Here is a 20,037-nt window from a genome sequence, read left to right on the forward strand (position 1 = left end):
TGTGTGTGTGTGTTTATATATATATATATATATATATATATATATAGCATATATATAATATAACATATATGTGTGTGTGTGTATGTATATATATATACACGTGTGTGTGTGTGTTTATACATGTGTGTGTATATATATATATATATATATATATATATATATATATATATACACGTGTGTATATAGATGTGTGTATGTAAATGTGTATCTATATGTGTGTGTGTATACACGTGTGTGTGTGTGTGCGTGTATGTATATATATATATGTATGTATATATATGTGTATGTATATATATATGTGTATGTATATATATATATATATATATATATATATATGTGTTTGTATGTATATATGTGTGTGTATATATGTGTATGTATATATAAATGTGTATATATGTACGTGTATGTGTATGTATATATATATATATATATATATATATATATATATATGTGTATGTATATATATGTATGTATATATGTATATATATGTATGTATATATGTATATATATGTATATATGTGTATATATATGTATGTATATATGTATATATATGTATGTATATATGTATATATATGTATGTGTATATATGTATATATATATATATATATATATATATATATATATATGTATGTACGTGTATGTATATGTATATATATATATATACACATACATATATACACATATATATATACACATATATATATATATATATATATATATATACACATATATATACACATATATATATATATATATATATATATATGTATGTGTGTATATATATATATATGTACATATATATACACACACATACAATATGTACATGTGTATATATGTATATTTATATATATATATATGTGTATATATGTATATATATATATATATGTATATATGTATATATATATATATATGTATATATATATATATATATATATGTGTATATATGTATATATATATATATATATATGTATATATATATATATATATATATATAAATAATAGTGTGTGTGTGTGTTCGCGCGTGTGTATGTATGTTTGGATAGAAAGCTAAAATGGGTGCTGGACTTGTTGGAGATTTTTAGGGACACCTTGTGGTCTCACGGCGAACTACCTCTCAGGTATCCAATAGGCTTTTTTTTTGTGTCCTCTTACGCAAGAGGGAGAGCCAAGCAAGCTGTCATTATGGATGTGTTCCCCATTTTAATGATGATTTATACTTATTCTCATTGTTTTTATTTTTAGAGTTACTCCTTTAGCCAGTGCCGGGGGCATTGATGAATGCTGTCTGGAGTTGCAATGTTACACATTCTTGATTTTTAACTATGTCTGTGTATGTGTGTGTGGATGTGATTGAATGATTATGCAGTTAAGCACAAAATGAGTCACATCCTGCTCTTTTTTCAAATTTTTTTTATTTCATTTTTTTTTAGCAAAAGGGAATCGAGAACCCATCGGGTATCAAACTTTGTCCCGCGCCACATTGTAGTTCTGGTTTCCCTTGGAGGGCCATTAGGATTGTGAACCCTTATAAATGTAGAATCACCTGATATTTTTACATATGCATAAGAAATGGACCGATAACTAGTTTTAAAATCATAATTGTTTGTTCAACTATTTTTCAGTTTATTTTAAAAGGGGCATTGGTAACAAGTCTTGCGGTATCGCACTGTTGTTAAAAGCGATGACAATTTGCAATTTTGGCATTTTAGCAAAAAAACGCACATGATTTGCTTTTCCCGGACCGCATAAAATGATGTGGCGGACAGGATCTGGCCCCCAGGCCATGAGTTTGACACCTGTATTTTAGGTGGTAATGATGCTACAAAAGTACAAAAGACAGTAAAAATATTTTAATTTTTAACACTTATTACCACTTTCCAATGACAAAATGTGTATCTCTTAATTTGCATAAATATTTTTATATCGATGCATGCTTTTCATTGGACAGTGATGAAATGCATGTTTTACAAAAGCTTATGATTATATTAAGTCAAAATATTTGTATTACTTACGAAAGTCAGACATTTCTATTAAAATCCTCTCCATACTTTTATTTTAATCCAAAATTCAAAAAACCAAAATCAAGTGAAATATTTCATATTGTAGATTGCAATGACTTCGGTCAGGCTCGCAACCCAAATTGGTGTCCCAAACGATTTTCGATTTGGAGTTTCACAAATTAAAAGATGACATGTGTGGCCATAACATGCATTGACTGATGATAACAAAGGCCACAGGCGTGAGTTTACATGTATTACGACAAACGGGAATTTTGACAAAAATTGTTCTGCGTACAAAAATGCTCCCATCCCATAGGCCCAACCAAGGAGCCACTGAGAACTACAGCGGGCTAACTCAATTTACTGCAAGAGTGGGTTAAGTCCAAACATCTGTCAAATGTCTCAGTATTTCATGAAAGATGAGAAATAACATCCACTTGTACAAGCATGCAGATGCGGTGGCACCCAAGCTTAAAAAAAAAAAAGTGCTGAGTTCAATAATTGACTGCCCCGTATGTGTCAAAATTGCAACTAAGCCTTGATTTCGACCAGTATTCATAGCCTAAATAGGCACGTCAATGAAAATCATGTCCTTTCTAGCTAAGAACTCAACTTTCGACGAATTCATAACCACTGAGGTATGAACCATTTTGTGCTGCGTGTGTGCTTGCGTTTGAATGTGAGAACAGCGGACAGGCCGCCATACTTGAGTACAAGCAACATGTCTGTTTCTCTGGTTTCTTTTGACGTGTCGAAAGAGACTCACTCGCTCAAGTCAGTCGTTTGTCCCCAGATACCTCAGTCCTCCACGTACGTCACGCCGGGAGAGCTCAAAACGGTTGCCTTTTTTCGTCTCTCTCCGATGCAATGCCATGCAGTCGCAGTCGTCGCCATGTACGTCCCGTCATATGTACACGAGTAGGCTACCATACATTTTTGAATGTCCGTTTTTTATGCTGCTCTGACTATTCCAGGACTCTCAAGGATTTGTATTAGCGTGCTCTAGAACCATCGGTGACGTGATGCGAGGCTAACGTTCTGTTCTTCTTCTTGTTATTGTTGGTGTTGTGTGTGTGTGTTTGATGATGATGATGATGATGATGATGATAATGCCGATGAAGGGGCGAGCCCTCAAGCTGCTTCCGCTCCTCCGAGACTGACCTCAGATCTTCTGAACAAGTACCTCAGGCTTTTTTTCTACATGTACATGGACTTATTTGTGTTCTTACGATGTATTTGATTATGTGTTTTATTTTTAAGAAAAATACTCTAGTCCAGATGGTTTATTGTTGTCGGACGGACCTCTTTGTCTTTTGAGATTTTGAATTAGTTTTTTTATTTCAAGGAGAATCATTTTAATTTTAAAATTGTTTTAACCATAGCCCTAGCAGTTGTCACACTGTACCCATACAAAAAGAAAAAAAATCTAAAAGTAGAGACTCCGATTGTTGTAAATAGATGATGCTCTGGACACACTGGTCATTTTTTGTTTGTTGTTGTTTTTTGTTTGTTTTTTTAAGGGAAGGGATTCCCTTTTCTACATATGTATTACTAAAAACTGTTACTATATACAGTTAAGCCAGAAATCGCCACATTTAGTATTTTTTAAATGGGCCTCGTTTAGCTGGAAAGTGGCGAAGGACTGGAAGAAATTTAATTATTTGCATAAATGTTTACCATTTTGACATGTTCACAGCTATTCAAAGACTTTATCAAAAATCAGAAGCAATGTTGTCATTTTATAGTTAATTTATAATGGCATTTTTCATCTCAAGACCCAAACTGGAAACTCAAATTTTGTAGGTACCGTTTCTTTTTTTATTATTATTATTTTGAAATAATTATTATTTGCACATAACAGTGGTGATGAATGTAATAATAAATAATTATAACACTTAGTCTCTTTTCAATAAAAATCAGGTATCTCTAAAATATGATAATTTGTAGTTAGCGCTGGCAAATATCTAGAAAGTTGGAATGATCTGATTCATCACAATATTGATTTTTTATTAGTATTATTTTTTTTCACGGCCCTCCTTAAAACTGATCCATATTTGACACTTGTGTATGGATATTGTAGCGTCTGAAAAACATGTTCAGCTAATTTCCATTAATTCCCATTGGAAACTGAATACTCCCAAAATTATTAGGCCGAGCTTTCTTAGGGTTTCTTGAAATTCTCGAGGATTCAAGGCCCAAACTAAATTCTCGCAACGTTTGGTTAATAAACATTAAAAATAAATAAATAAATCCCGTATTTACAGTTATTTACAATATTTTGGGCTCCCGAATGTACAAAAATGTTCGCTCGTTGTGTGTCGCCACATCCTGAACATTGCTGTACACATAAAATTAACAAATGCCTAAAGAATGAATGGATGAAATCACTTGAATCAACCGTTGTAAACATTGCTGTAAAAACAACAACAACAACAAAAAACTAAACATTTTAATTACAGTATGACAAAGTTCCATGTCCAATCAGAATTTTAAACTGGCAATAAAATAAAAAGGAAATATTTTTTGCAATTTTCCCTTTTATTTACATTTTGACCCCAAATACTTGTGCCTAAATCCAATTTCGAGTTGCTTAGAATGCCCTATAGATTACAGTTAAAGTTACCAGAGTCCTTTGTAATGAAGGGAGACAAATGTGCTATATAATATTTTTTGTTTGTTTTTAATGTTATTGAAAAATTGTGCTTTTCGAGTACAGGCATATATGTTTTTAATTTAGAGTTGATGAGAATGCACTGGTCGTGGTTTAGAATTTCCAAATATATTAAAGAATATTAAAACAATATAAAAACAATGAAAATTGCCAATCTTTTAAATGTACAGTGGGTACGGAAAGTATTCAGACCCCCTTAAATTTATCTCTTTGTTATATTGCAGCCATTTGATAAGATCATTGAAGTAAATTTTTTTTGCCACATTAATGTACACACAGCACCTCAAATTGACAGAAAAAAAACAGATTTGCTGCAATTTCTGCAGATTTATTAAAAAAGAAAAACTGAAATATCACACAGCCATAAGTATTCAGACTCTTTGCTCAGTATTTAGTTGAAGCACCTTTTCGAGCTAATACAGCCATGAGTCTTTTTGGGAATGATGCAACAAGTTTTTCACACCTGGATTTGGGGCTCATCTGCCATTCCTCCTCGCAGATCCTCTCCAGTTCTGTCAGGTTGGATGGTGAATGTTGGTGGGCAGCCATTTTCAGGTCTATCCAGAGATGCTCAATTGGGTCTAAGTCAGGGCTCTGGCTGGGCCATTCAAAAACAGTCACGGAGTTGTTCTGAAGCCCCTCCTTCGTTATTTCAGCTGTGTGCTTAGGGTCATTGTCTTTTTTGAAGGTGAACCTTAGGCCCAGTCTGAGGTTCTGAGCACTCTGGAGAAGGTTTTCGTCCAGGATATCCCTGTACTTGGCCGCATTCATCTTTCCTTCGATTGCAACCAGTCGTCCTGTCCCTGCAGCTGAAAAACACCCCCACAGCATGATGCTGCCACCAGCATGCTTCACTGTTGGGACTGTATTGGACAGGTGATGAGCAGTGCCCAGTTTTCTCCACACATGCCACTTAGAATTAAGGCCAACAATTTCTATCTTGGTCTCACCAGACAAGAGAATCTTATTTCTCACCATCTTGGCGTATTTCAGGTGCTTTTTAGCAAACTCCATGCGGGATTTCATGCACTGAGGAGAGGTTTCCGTCGGGCCACTCTGCCATAAAGCCCCGACTGGTGGAGGGCTGCAGTGTTGGTTGACTTTCTAGAACTTTCTAGAACTTACTCCCATCTCCCGACTGCATCTCTGGAGCGCAGCCACAGTGATCTTTGGGTTCTTCTTTACCTCTCTCACCGAGGCTCTTCTCCCCCAATTGCTCAGTTTGGCCGGACGGCCAGCTCTAGGAAGGGTTCTGATCGTCCCAAACGACTTCCATTTAAGGATTATGGAGGCCACTGTGCTCTTAGGAACCTTAAGTGCAGCCGAATTTTTTTTTGTAACCTTGGCCAGATCTGTGCCTTGCCACAATTCTGTCTCTTGAGCTCTTCAGGCAGTTCCTTTGAACTCATGATTCTCATTTGCTCTGACATGCACTGTGAGCGGTAAGGTCTTATGTAGACATTGGTGTGGCTTTTCTAATCAAGTCCAATCAGTATAGTCAAACACAGCTGGACTCCAATGAAGGTGTAGAACCATCCCAAGGATGATCAGAAGAAATGGACAGCACCCGAGTTAAATATGAGTGTCACAGCAAAAGGTCTGGATACTTATGGCTGTGTGATATTTCAGTTTCTCTTTTTTAATAAATCAGCAAACATGTCAACAGTTCCGCTTTTTATGTAAATATAGGGTGCTGTGTGTACATTAATGAGGAAAACATGTACTTAAATGATGTTAACAAATGGCTGCAATACAACAGTGAAAAAAATTTAAGGGGGTCTGAAAACATTCCGTACCCACTGTATATCTTAGGGCCACATTTCCAGCTAGAAAATACACATTCCACAAATGTGGAAAGAAAAACACGAGAATTTTGGCCTTAACTGTATGTATAATTGTTTTTGTTGTTGTTTTCCAACAAATGGCCTAGCAGTGACTATCAGGCGTCGCATAGCTAGCTCTCGCGTGTGTGTGAGAAAGCCGTGAGCAAAAATATGCGGGATGCTTTTGCAAGCCTTTTATATTATAATTTTTTTAAAACGGTATTACCGCTAAATAAATACATAACCTGCCGATGTGACGTTCAGACGTGATAGTTTAGACATGCGGTGCTGTGCAAAGATGGTGACTTTAATTCTTATGATTTCTGTAAAAAAAAAAAAAAAAGAATTGCTCGTCATGTGTGCTGTTTTTTGGGGGGCGGGGTAAAAAAAATAAAATGAAAAAAAAAAAAAGACACCTGGGGAATTTTTGGGATAACGCAGAACCATTGATGTGCACAGTGGTGTGTGTGTGTGTGTGTATGAGACGAGGGTCCAGCAATATATCTAACACAGCAATAGTCATTTGAAAATCATTTGATGCTCACTCAGCTGTGTGTACAACAGCGACGCCCACTCCCACCTTACCGGCCCACCCAGGTGCTTTCACACAATGCCTCAAAAAAAAAAAAAAAACACTCTGGCTCTTCTTCTTCTGACCACTTACCTCACACAGTACCTCTGTAACTTGGCATCACCTGTAAAAAGGACAAAAACAACTCAGTGAGCCACTGAGAACTACAGTGGGCTAACTCAATTTCTGTCATTTTTGCAAGAGTGATTTAAAGTTTTATGGCTGCCACTAAAGGTTTCGTGCAATAGAGTTCTAGCTCCAGACATCGGTCGGATCTATCATTATTTCATAAAAGATGGTAAATAATATTCATTTACTCTAAAATGCAGGTGTACTGGCACCCAAGCTTAAAAAACGAAACATTGGGATTTAGACCAGAGTTCATCCGAAAGATATGCCTTTTCTCTATTCATTTCTGCACTTAAAAATGACAAAAATGGAGTTAGCCCATTCGAGTTCTGAGTGGCTCTGTTATTGTATGTATAATTTAAAAAAAAAAGATTATCACTATGTGTGTGTAAGCAAAGAAACCCCTTGTTTGAGCGTGAATGAATGATGTTGTTTTCCCCGTTGATGTGATGATTCCCATGCGCGGACGTATGACTTCTGTCTTGGAAAATGCGTAGAAATATTTAAAAAAGTAGATGAGAAGACATCATTTTGTATATGAAAAATAAAATCCAAACGCAGATGAGGAGAATATTTTTGTCATCAATGTTGACTGTGATATATGCACACTGAACAACACTATTTGGTACACTGTCCAATGAGATTCAGCACAAGAGTGGATCCAAATCTTTACAGATCTCCCTATAGTTTGAAACTGATATTTGCGTGGTATGCATTCAGTACTTCACCGTGAGAGAGAATGAAACAACATCATGATATCAACATTGTAGCTTGAGAGAAAACCATACATCATGATGGTAAATGATACATTGCGATATTGCTACTTTGTTACACCATAGTTCAAACTTATAATCAATGCCTGTGTATTAATACAGTACAGTACTGTATTGTAATGCATCGCAATATTGATATTTGTCTATTGATACTGTACAGAACCGTAAAGAACACGATACGGTTCATCATGATATTGCTGTTTTTCTTGCCCCTACCTGTAACTGATCATTAGTTGATGCTTTCGGATTGATAATGTCCTGTACAAAAAAAAAAAAAGAAAACAACATGATACATCATGATGTGGATATTTTGTCAAACCTATCATTATATTTGACGACTGCATATGATTACTGTATGTTCAATGGTATTATACATAGCAATATCAGTACTTTATTTGGAATCTATTTCAAATCCAATATTTGGCTACTCGTGTATCAATACTGTATTGTAATGGAAAACAGAATGATACGTCTTATAGAGATTTTGTCCAAACTCTAGCAAACAATGATAATTGATGCTTGTGTATTGATACTGTATCGTAACCAAAAACGATACTTCAAGATATATTGTATCAGTACTAGTTAAAAAGGACCGATATTTAAATGTTGTGTATCGATGCTGTATGGTGACAGAAAAACATACATCACAATATTGATATTTTGTCCCACCTGTGGTTAAAACCGATCAATATTTGACACTTGTGTTATCGATAATTTGAAATAAACTATATGATGCATCATATTTTAACCCACCCCATTTGAAATGAATCAATATTTAATGGTTGTGTATTGATGCTGTACTGTTAGGGGGAAAGGATACTGTACATGACGATAACGATATTTATCGAATAACGAATCCATATTTGATGCTTGTGTCTTGATACTTTATTTTAAGCAAAATTATATACCATGATATCCTTATTTTTACCCCTCAAGGAGCTGTATTTGACTCTTGTGTTTTAATACTTTATCAAAACTACATTACAATAATATCTGTCTTTTGTGCCACTCCTATTCAAAGCGAGATTTGAGGCTTGAGAATCTATACTGCACCGTTAGCTGGAACAATACACCACATCAACATTTCAATGATCCCACCCTAGTTTCAATCTGATCAATATTTATTCCTTTTGTATCGACACTGAGAGAAAACCACACCTGTCACAATAAGAAACAGCTACATTCCCTTGCATTGTTACCTTAAGGGCAAGTTTTTTTTTCTTTTTTATAACCACGCTTTTATGGGATGTCATTAGCTTGCGGCGTACTAATTGTGTGGTTAGTGTACAAAAGAAAACAAGCACAAGCTTGTGAATCGCCTCTGAAGCCAAGATGCGATGACATCTTTGCACACTAGATGGTAGCATTGGCAACACAACTACCCAAATCCGGATTTGAAGCACAGATTTAAACACATTTCACAAGAAATGAACAAATTACATACACGTATATTTTAATAAAAAATATTGATTTGTATTTGTGTTTTAAAATCAAACATCGATAACAAAGTGGTTGTAGTCATTTTTTTTTTTTTTTTGTTTTTTTGCCATAACCAGGCTGCGTTCAATTGTTGCTCGGAAACTATATGGTCTCATAAACAATAAGTATGACTTTGTAATGATTAATAAACCCCACCCCCTGTCGCGTCAATAACTCGCACGTTGACGTTTAGCTCATATCAACCAAACATCGAGTACTCAAACGTGACAAAAAAGCCATTCTTTTTTTTTTTTTGTGCTCCTTTGAGGATTAAGCTTTTTAAATCCCCACACGTCCGCCCGTCCGGGAAGCGTCACCGGGACTCCACCCTCTCCGCGGGTCCTTCGACCAATTGACGCCCGTCTGGAACCCCCCCACGTGACGAGCGGCCTCGTAAATGACGACTGATTTGAGAGTTTGCCGTCAGCCTCCAGTGGCGCGTTCACGTACAGTCGAGCAACGGGCACCCCACATTCTGCTCTTTGAAGTCGTTTCTGTTCCATTTTACCTACTTCGAACCGGAATACTTTTGGTGTAAAGCTGTTGAAACAAATATTTGCTGCCATGTCCTACGATTGTCGGGCAGGTGAGTGTTGAAAACGCGTATTATTATTATTATTTTTTTTCCCCGACTTTGCCAGCGAAGCACTTTATGACCGATGTCGAGAGAATACAGACAGCACAACATTCCAAACCTAGCATTACACTACAAAGCACACTCGACACTACTAATATACTTATGAACAATTCTCATAATATCAATACTAATATATACTTTAGTCACCTATGAGATAACATATCTCCATCGTACTCTTGTCTGTCTCTATACAGTATTGGTACCCAACACCAACTGTCGATGTTGTGAGACATCATACATATCCAATGGTCAACTTTTTTTTTGCTGTTTTTCTTATGCCTCTGTTAATCTTACTGTTCCTATCTTTTTCAAATATTGGTACAATTATGATTTTGATTGATAATGGTAGAAAACAATGTAATAATTCATCATATTTTGTCACATCCTCAGTTCAAATTGATACTTTACTGTAACAGAACAACGGTATAATGTTTATATTTTCCCACCCCAATTAAAACGATTCAATGTTTGTGTATCAATGCTGTACCTTGACAGAAAACAATAGGACAAATCAGGTCACGATATTTTGTCCTGCCCCCTTTTAAATGTTATCAATAATTGATGCTTCGTATCAACTCTGCATCGTGCAAGAAAACAAATATCATCCATCTAGATAGCGACATTTTGTCCAACTGATCATAAACGGAAATGATATAATACAGAACAATATCAACACTTTGTCCTAGCCCGAGTTAGAACTGAACAATATTTGATACTTGTCACGTATCGAAACTGTACCGTGACAAGCAAATATGATATGATACATCGCCTCACGATATTTTGCTCCTCCCACTTAAGTGATCATAGATCAGTCATCGTCGTCATATATAGAGATGAGCAATTTTGTCCAACTGCTCAGTAATTGATGCTTCAGTATCGATGCGGAAAACTGATAAATTCGGATATATATTTTTTTGTCCAATTCCTGGTTTCAACAAATCCATATTTGATGCTTGTTTATCGATACGGTATCATAAATAGGAACGAGAAGGTACAGAAAAGGCCAATTCACGATGCTTTGTCACAACCCGCAGTAAAATGTGATTGTTAATTGATGCGTCAGGATCAATACTTTACTGTCTATATGTGGTCCCATCACTAGTTAAAGCTGACCAATATTTGACAGTCGGTACCAATATTGTTTTGTAAAAGAACACAAATATATGACACATCACGATATTGACACCCCCCCCCCCCCCCATAGTAAAAAATGATTGCTATTTGACACTTTTGTATCAGTATTGTATAGGCTTTACACGATCAGGATTTTTGGGACCGATTCACGAGTTTAAAAAAATTATAACCGATCACCGATCCGATCACAAGATGGAGGAATGTGTCTATTTAAATGAACTGTTTATTTACTGTATATACTTGTGTACTTAATTGCTCAAAAAATTATATTTACAATATATCTTTGTTCATCTGTTTATGCCAGTGAGGCGTGTGACAGACAGAACAAATGAATGGTCTTCTATTAGATGGCAGGAAGTACATACAGTAATTAATGTATTCACTTTTTGTGACATTTTTGTTTGTTGGTGTTCTGTGCGATTTTTCAATTGTAAAATATGTTCCTTGGCTCCATAAAGGTTGGAAACCACCGCTCTAGTCAGACCGTGTATTCCACTCAGTCAGGTCAAACCAACATTGCACGACAGAAATAATGGGTGCTAACTTATAATAATTAAATTACTTTATTTTTAAGTCAATTACTTCACCCACACCGAAACTTTAGAGCATGGTTCGACAGAACGGCGGCATGTTTACATCCAACCGTTTGTGGTACCACGAGCTTGCTAGGCTACATAACGTTTTGTTGCCTCCTTGCGAGCCGTTATCGCATTCAAAGTACGGGAACATACCTCAAGCAAGCCTTAAACGAACGTCCTCTCCTGTCCTGAGCACCGGTGACCACCAACACACGTTTTCCCCCATTTTATTTTTATAATACAGTCGTCACGATCCACGCTTGTTGTCATTGCCACAGTAACGAGTGTATCCGGTCGCATTTGAGTTGACAAGATAAAGCCCAATGATCGTAAAAAACGGGATGGTATCGCAATACAAGATTTTATTGCAGTAGTCTGACATAGTGCAAGCGTGAAAGAGCAAATTTGATCCGGCATTACGTCTTGTCTGTCTCAGAGGTGTTGTCTGTCCCACCCCGCCGACATGTTTTTTTTTTAATAACTTTATTGGCCGTCAGATATTTACAGTACTACGTCTAAAGACGCGCGACACGGCTAAAAAAAACCTAACTTTTAGATTCAAATATACTGTGCACAATGGCGATGCAGAGTAAATGTCTTTTGCGGAGCCGATATCGGCGAATTATGACATTAAAGCCGATTAGCATGAAATGCTAATTATCGGCCGATACCGATAAGGCCGATAAAATCGGTGTAAAGTCTAGTATTGTACCATTAATGGAAACAATACAATACAACAATACTTCTTAATTTACATCATCATCATTTTGATCCTGTGTGTTTCTAGTGGAAGGCAGTAAGGGTCCGGGTGGCTGCATAGTCCACTAGCTCCCCCCTCTCATCCCTCATAGGGCAGCAGCCCCCACCCCCCAAACCCGCTGCCAGGATGCTTCGTAAGAGCAGCGACAGCGACGGCGTGAAGCGTGGTCACGCTCCCACCGCATCCCGTCATCACTCAGATTCCCTGACGGGCTCGCTGTCGTCCGGCTCCACCAAGACCTGGGACGGCGGACACAGACGGCGCTCCCACAACCTGCTGAGCGGATCGTCGGCTCCGTGGGTGTCGACGTCGTGCCCGCCTGGAGTGGACCCGGAGTACGTCATGACGCTGGTGAACGACGTCAGGTGGTTCGCCAATGTGCTGCTGCACCTCAAAGAAGCCTTCCACAGTCAAGGTGAGACGAGGAGAATTCACAATGGCCACAAAAGTGTTTCACAAACATTTTGACACTATTGTAACATTGACGAGATATTATTTCCCATTCTTAGTTAAACTCCTCGTCAAATTATCAATATTTGATGCTTGTGTATTGTTACTGAGAATGATACGTCTCGACAGCGATACTTTATGACACCCCTAGTTGAAATATATTTGATGCTTTTGAGGAGTGATACTATACCGTTAAAAAACACAATACGATACACATCATGGTAGTGTTATTTTGTCCCATCCTTACCTAATAATAGTGCATATTTGATGGCTGTGTATCAATACTGTTTCAAAAGTGATATAATACATAGCAATATCAATACTTTTTGCCACATTTAGTTCAACGCGATATTTAGCTACTTGTGTATTAATACTGTATCGTAATAAAAAAACAATATGTATCTAAATAGAGATTTTTTTGTCCTCACCCTACTTTAAAACTGATAGTTGATACCTGTGTATTGATACTGTATTATAAGTAAATATACTTCCAGATATGGATATATTGTTCCATGGCTACTTAAAACGGACCAATATTTGACTTGTGTATCTGTACTGGGATAGAAAACACTACATCACAGTATTGATATTTTGTCCCACCCCTGGTTGAAACTGATCAATATTTGACACTTGTGTATCGATACTGTACCATGGCAGAAAACAATATGATACATCATATTTTGTCCCACGCTCAGTTAAAAAGGTCCAATATTGGCTGCTGATGTATTGCTACTGTATCGTAAACAAAATAATCGATACGGATATCGATATTTTGTACCTCCTATTTAACACTGATAATATTTGAAACTTGCTTATTGATACTGTATCATGACAGTAAATAATACATCACAATATTGATGTTATGGTTATATTTAACTGACGGATATTTCACTTTTGTGTATCGCCAGCGATCCCAATACTGATTTTTTTCGCACAGTTAGTCAAAAGAGATCGATACGTGACACTTCCATATTGATACCGTATGTATATTGATACTGTATGTAATGATACATCACCATCTCAACTGATTGAAATATTACGCTTGTGTATTGATACTGGATCATAAGCAAATATAATGTCAATATTTTGTCCCACCCCCGACTGAAAACTGATATTTGATCCTTATGTATTGATACTGTACAATGTCCAAAAAATATTTCATGCTTGTTTGTGGATAGTATATATTATAGTTGATATTTTGTCCCACCCTGGTAAGATTTTGCTTCTTTGTTATGCTATATTGACTTGGCTGCAGTTTGACCCCTACTGTACTACTTCTACTACTACTACAACACACACACACACACTGCGGTCCAACAGTGCTCCTGGCAGCGGGAGTGATTTGTTTAACCATTCCTCTGCATGGAGGAGGACGATCTCTGTGAGTGAGTCATAGCATGTGTGTTTGTGTGTGTGTGTGTGTGTGTGTGTGTGAAATGAAGGTCACAAATGGTTTGCGAGCATCCTCTCCTGACTTTGTAAGCAGCTTAACGTATCAGTGATAATAACAATCACTGGATAAAAAGCTTACTTTTCACAAGACGTGTACTCGTTTGAGTGGAGCTCTGTACTGTACATCTAAAGCCCTCATGGTGGTTATTTTTGCCACCAGTCGTGTACCAGATGCACACTGAAAAGCAATGCAGTCACAATTTCAGAGAGCATAATGATCGCAGTTATAAGTATTACTGTGATATTGATAAAACAAAATATACGTCAGGGATTGGATGTTGGGAGTAAGTGACAGAAGTCAAATCTTTAGATCGGTGACACTTGCGCCGTCTAACGGTAGTAAAAGCAATAATGCTCAAATGATTCCCCCCACCCCCCCCAAAAATAAAAAATAAAGTATGTAGAAAAATACATAAAACATAAAAACTTAAAAAATACTCAAGCATTACAACAAAGACAATTAAAAAATAGTGCTAATTATTAGACAAAAAATATTAAAATATTACATGCAAACTACACATACCGTATATTGGAGAAAAAAATAGAAAAATAATTTTAGAAAAACTAAAAATGTTAGGAAAAACAGTTTAAAAATTCTAAAATAATTATTTTATATACTCTTTATGTTAAAAAGAATTACAGCAATATTAGCTTGAACTATTTGACGAAAATCTTAAAACATAAATTACAGAACCAGAAAAATAAATAAATAAATAAAACGATAGTAAAACATAATAAAAATAATACACAAATATTAAATAAAAATATTACAAAATAATATAACAACATTAGATGAGATGGCATTGGAAAAGAATGTGACTAAATCACAAATACTGGATTAAAACACACAAATATTAGACTCAATAAAAAAAAATACTGGAAGCAAAAGACAAACATACTGGAAATTGAAAAAAAAAATGTACAAAAATATTTCATTAAAAACACACAAAAGACATTGAAACATTTTGAAACACATTTAACAGAAAATACATAAATATATGATCAAAAGTAAAAATATATTACAATAATATTAAAAATTATAAGGGGGGAAATACATAAATATTAAGCCATAAAACATGAGAATATTTCCAAAGAATATCAAACTATTTGACCAAAAACCTTACATGAAAAATACACAAATGTTATTTAAAAAGAGAAAATTGTTAGACAAAAAGAATTAGCATATAGCGTGCTGTTTTCAAAACCTTCTGGAGTGTGCTGTCATTAACAGGCAAAGACAGCCAATAAATGAATAGTATTTGACGATTGAGTGAAAATGTTAAGCTTGTAAATTCCCACCACGTGTAAGCTGAATGTAAACAAACATGATGACGCCCTCCATGTTCCCTCTGTCACTATCCGGCGTGTTGTTGCTACGCCAACGGCAGCATGAGCCAGAACAGCAGGAACCAGTTAGCCCAGGAATGTAACAACTTAGCGTAGGCGCGTTTGAGGCTTTAGCTTAGCAGCCCACGGGGGGGTGGGGGTGGCGGTGGTGGGGGGGTGGTGGCTCTTGGTGAGCATCCCCGCACCCCACAACCGCTGGGTCGGGTCTGAAGTGTCGAGGACAAGAAGATGAGGGTCTTGTGACTCAATGGGTGAACCCCGACCCCGTCCCCAGATGAGCCTTTGTCTGCCCCTGCATGTTCCTTTATCCCTCCCGCCGATTTATGGCTTCCACCACACGTCATTACAGTTAAATACCCCATGTGGTAATTATTCTACGACTTGGACATTAAATACAACTTTATTTGTATTGGTAGGATCTGCCTCTGGGTCTTGTTCTTGTTCTGCTGCTAATTGTAGATCTTAATCTAGTTCAAGCTGTTCTGATCTTGTGGTCATTCTCGTGCTAGTTCTGCTTCTGTTCTTGGTTCTTCTGTAGTTCTGTTTGTAGTAGTAGTTGCAGTTCTAGTGGTTGTTCCGGTTTTGATTGTAGTTTTGGATCTAGTTCAGCTACTAGTTGTAGTTCTGCATCTAATTCTCGTTGTGGTTCTGGTTCCAGTTATGCTTCTAGTTCTGGTTTTGAATTTAGTGTTAGTGTAGTTCTGGTTCTGGTACTAGTTGTAGTTCTGCACAAGTAGTTCTGGTCCGAGGTCTTCTGGTTTTGATTATAGATATAGCTGTTTCCTTGTGAGTGCTGGTTTTAGTTTTTATTGTAGTTTCTATTTCTGCATCTGGTTCTTGTTTTAGTTGGAGGTTTAGATTTTTATTCTTGGCTATCTTCGGTTCTGCTACTGGTTCTAGTGGTAGTGGTTGTTCTAGTTTTATTCTATCTTGGTATTATTTTAGTTCTGGTTCTAGTTCTAGTGGTAGTTTTGGTTCTGTGTGTAGTACTAGTTTTCCTACCAGTTGTAGTTGTGGTTTTGGTTCTAGTTCTGCTTCTGGTGCTGGTTTTGATTGTAGCTTTGCTCCTAGTTCTGGTACTGGGTCTCGTTTTAGTTCAGATAGTTAGTGTAGTTTTGTGTCTTTTTCCAGTTTTGATCTTCTTTCTTTTGAAGTTTGGGCTCTGCTGCTAATTTAATTGTTCTTATAGTTCTTGTTCTGCTTCTATTTCTGGATATGGTTCTGGTTCCGTGTATAGTTCTAGTGCTCTAGTTAGCGATCTAGTTGCGACTCTGGTTGTAGTTGTGCATCTAGTTCTGGTTCCAGTATTCCCCTTTCTTGTGACAGTTCTGGTTTTGATTTTTATTTTGGTTCCAGTTGTAATTCATGTGCATTCATGCAATGTTTTATTTAAACGTTTATTGCTTAAATCGCTTGTTGTCGCATTATGCGTGCAGGGTGTCAAATAACTCTGTTCCCTTGTTGATATTTTTAGCATCTGCTCGTCATTCGATGTCCATGTGTCCCGTCCTGACTGAGCTAATGCTTTTAATCGGTTTGTGCGGGTGATTTAAAAAAAGAATAAAGAAGCCGTCGTCGTCGACGCTCTGGCCTGAGCCGAGGGCCCCACTCCTCCATCCCCCCCACTCGTTCGCATACTCGGCATTCCTTTAGAACAAATGTTCACTTGTGGCCGTGCAGTAACTTCAATAGAGCGGCGGTAGGGTAGCTGTGAGCCACACTGACGTGGAAAAAGCCTCCCCTCCCCGGAATAAAACATGACCAGCCAGCTATTTTTGCCTGGAGGGTTCACTAAACGCCTCAGTGGCTGGTTTTACTGGACGTTGCTCTGGGGGGGTGGCGGCCTTGGAAAACTCGTCTTTCTTTGCACAAGAAGGTCAGGCGTCCTTTTTTTTTTTTTTTTTTTTTTTTTTTTTTGTGATAGCGTTTCCGACTGTGTGACTGCGGGTGAAAATATTTTACCATGGCACAAAATGTAGCACTGACTCACCTGTCCTCGCTCAGCAAAGAACAGCGTCTGCCAATGACATCGCAACACGCTGATAAGATTGTGGTACATTGCAGTCAAACTGCATTGTTGTACTGTTGTATCTCACAATGGTGCATGCCGTCGTCGTGGCACTGCGGCCCCTTACACGCCACCTGGCTGTGAAAGCCATCATTGTTGTATCAGTTGTCTGTTTTCGGGGGTAGTACCTGTGATATAACACAAGCGGGATTCCGTCTGTAGCCCCGTTCACACTGCTTGTCTCGGTTCGCTGTTTTGTGTGAATGGGACAGACACGGAATGATGGTAATTTCCTGGATTCTCAGGTTGCGTCAGAGTCGTGTTGGTACTAGCACGGAATGCTTCAGGGTAGTATCAGCCGTAATTCAGAAGAAACTCCACCTGAGGCCTCTTTCAAATTGGCCACGAAAGCTGGGTGTTTAGCATGAAGGGTATGGACACGGGAAGGGGGCGGAGAGTGAAGGTGGCCCAGCAATTGTTTGTCTGAGGTGGTGCTTTCAGAGCAACCCACTGCCAGGTTTTACACTGAATCTCTGCTCCCTGTGAAAGCTCGGCACTGGCACGGAATGGGGGACCAAGTTGACCCAACAATGTTCCAACTTGACTGACTTTTCCCTTACAGTGAGAGGGTCCGTGGCTGTAGCTTCTTTCACTCCACTTGTAAAAGCCCCAAATCTTTCCCAAAGTCAACTCAACACAACGTCACATGTTTCCATTTTCACATCAAAGCCGTCTTTTTCCCAGCCTTTTCTTCTATGTGAAAGGTACTGACTGACTGACAAGGAAATCAACCACCTCACTCTGGGAAACAGCTGGCTTCGACACGCAGTGTGAAAGGGGCTACTGACTTCCATGATCTGAAACAGGCTAGCAGTTTAGAAAATAAATGGATGGATTTCTATTTTTCATGGAAGTTGGTGAGAGCAATCAGTGACAAAAATGAAGGGTCTTGTCACCAGTTACGTCCCTGTTTATTGGCCGTAAATCCCTATGAATACCCGCCCAAGTGTGCCCCAGCTCAAGTGGCGGCTCACGGGTGGCGCCTTTAATCGAGAGCCGTCGTAACGACATAATGGCTTAATGGTCCGGGAGAAAGAAAAAGGGTGGGATTTGTCGGGGGCTGTAACCCCCCTCCCCCTTGATGCCACGTGAAGGATGTTTTTGTGTGAGCCCTTGGTTGCACCGTGTTTCCTTGGGTGGTTATTTAAGGTTATTGGCCAGTGGTGATGTTTGTGGAGCAGATTGGTCGTGGCGAAGGAGAGGTGAGGAATTTACAACCCGGGATCAGTTTTGTGCAGCTTTGTGCGTCACCTTGTTGTTGTTACGCAAAAGTCATCTCCAGGACACCTTCTCATAGTTGCCATACTTTCAAGTTCAGGCATACGAGACTTCTGCTCCTATACAAGTTGCGATGGAGACCAGACAGTCTCACTTAGGCTGTTCTTAATAATTGTACCAGCATTTGTTGTGACGTGTAGAATACGCCTGTGATGGAACTTTTAAACTCGGGAAAATTCCATGCCAGTGCCTTTGATGTAGACAGCTAGCAGGGGGAAAGAATGGGCAGTGTGAAAGGGGGGAACGGAAACGCATTAAAACGCATTTTCCACACAGGTCTCACATGCCATTATTCCCTTTCACACAGCCGTCGTTCTACCTCTGATACTACCTCGGAAGCTGTGAAATTCACGTATCTGGGCAGTGGGAAAGGGGCAAACACAATCAAATGTACAGCAGGTGTTCAACTTAATACCCCGATCCCGACTTTCTGATATTACCTTTCACACAGCCACTGTTCCGGCTGTCCAGCCAATCATACTACCACAGAAGCCTTGAAGTTCTGTGTCGGTGCCTTTCACATAGACAGACACGAGCAGTGTCCCATCCCGTCACGCAGCCAAAGTTCTGCCTATGAGTTTCCGTTAGCCCCTTTTACACTGCCCTGTTCTGTTTTCTGTGTCAGCAGTCCGAAACAGCATCCTCGAGTCAACATCGGTCGGTAAGGTGCGAAGATTCCAAAGTCACACCTTGAACATTACATTCTTACATTCATGTTAACCCCTTTCACACTGTCCTATTCCCATGTCGGTGCCTTTGACCTAGACCACCGACTCAGAAAAGGCAAGGACAGTGTGAAAAGGTGATAGCAGAAATGCAACAAAATGCATACCAGTGGCTACACTTCATATTCCGGTCCCGGATTTCTGACATTACCTTTCACGCAG

General features: G+C 38.1%; 1 protein-coding gene across 1 annotated transcript in view; it reads left to right on the forward strand.

Annotated features, from left to right (window-relative positions):
* The first annotated feature begins 9,858 nt into the window (after positions 1-9,858).
* The window catches only part of LOC133488979 (rho GTPase-activating protein 29-like), a 45,156-nt gene continuing 34,977 nt past the window's right edge, over positions 9,859-20,037 (forward strand). Inside the window, exons 1-2 of the mRNA XM_061797561.1 lie at positions 9,859-10,032; positions 12,583-12,970. Coding sequence (XP_061653545.1) covers positions 12,682-12,970 — 289 coding nt within the window. The 5' untranslated portion in view covers positions 9,859-10,032; positions 12,583-12,681. The remainder of the gene's footprint in view (positions 10,033-12,582; positions 12,971-20,037) is intronic.

This window comes from Phyllopteryx taeniolatus, chromosome 14, assembly GCF_024500385.1.
Source record: "Phyllopteryx taeniolatus isolate TA_2022b chromosome 14, UOR_Ptae_1.2, whole genome shotgun sequence".
NCBI lineage: Eukaryota > Metazoa > Chordata > Actinopteri > Syngnathiformes > Syngnathidae > Phyllopteryx > Phyllopteryx taeniolatus.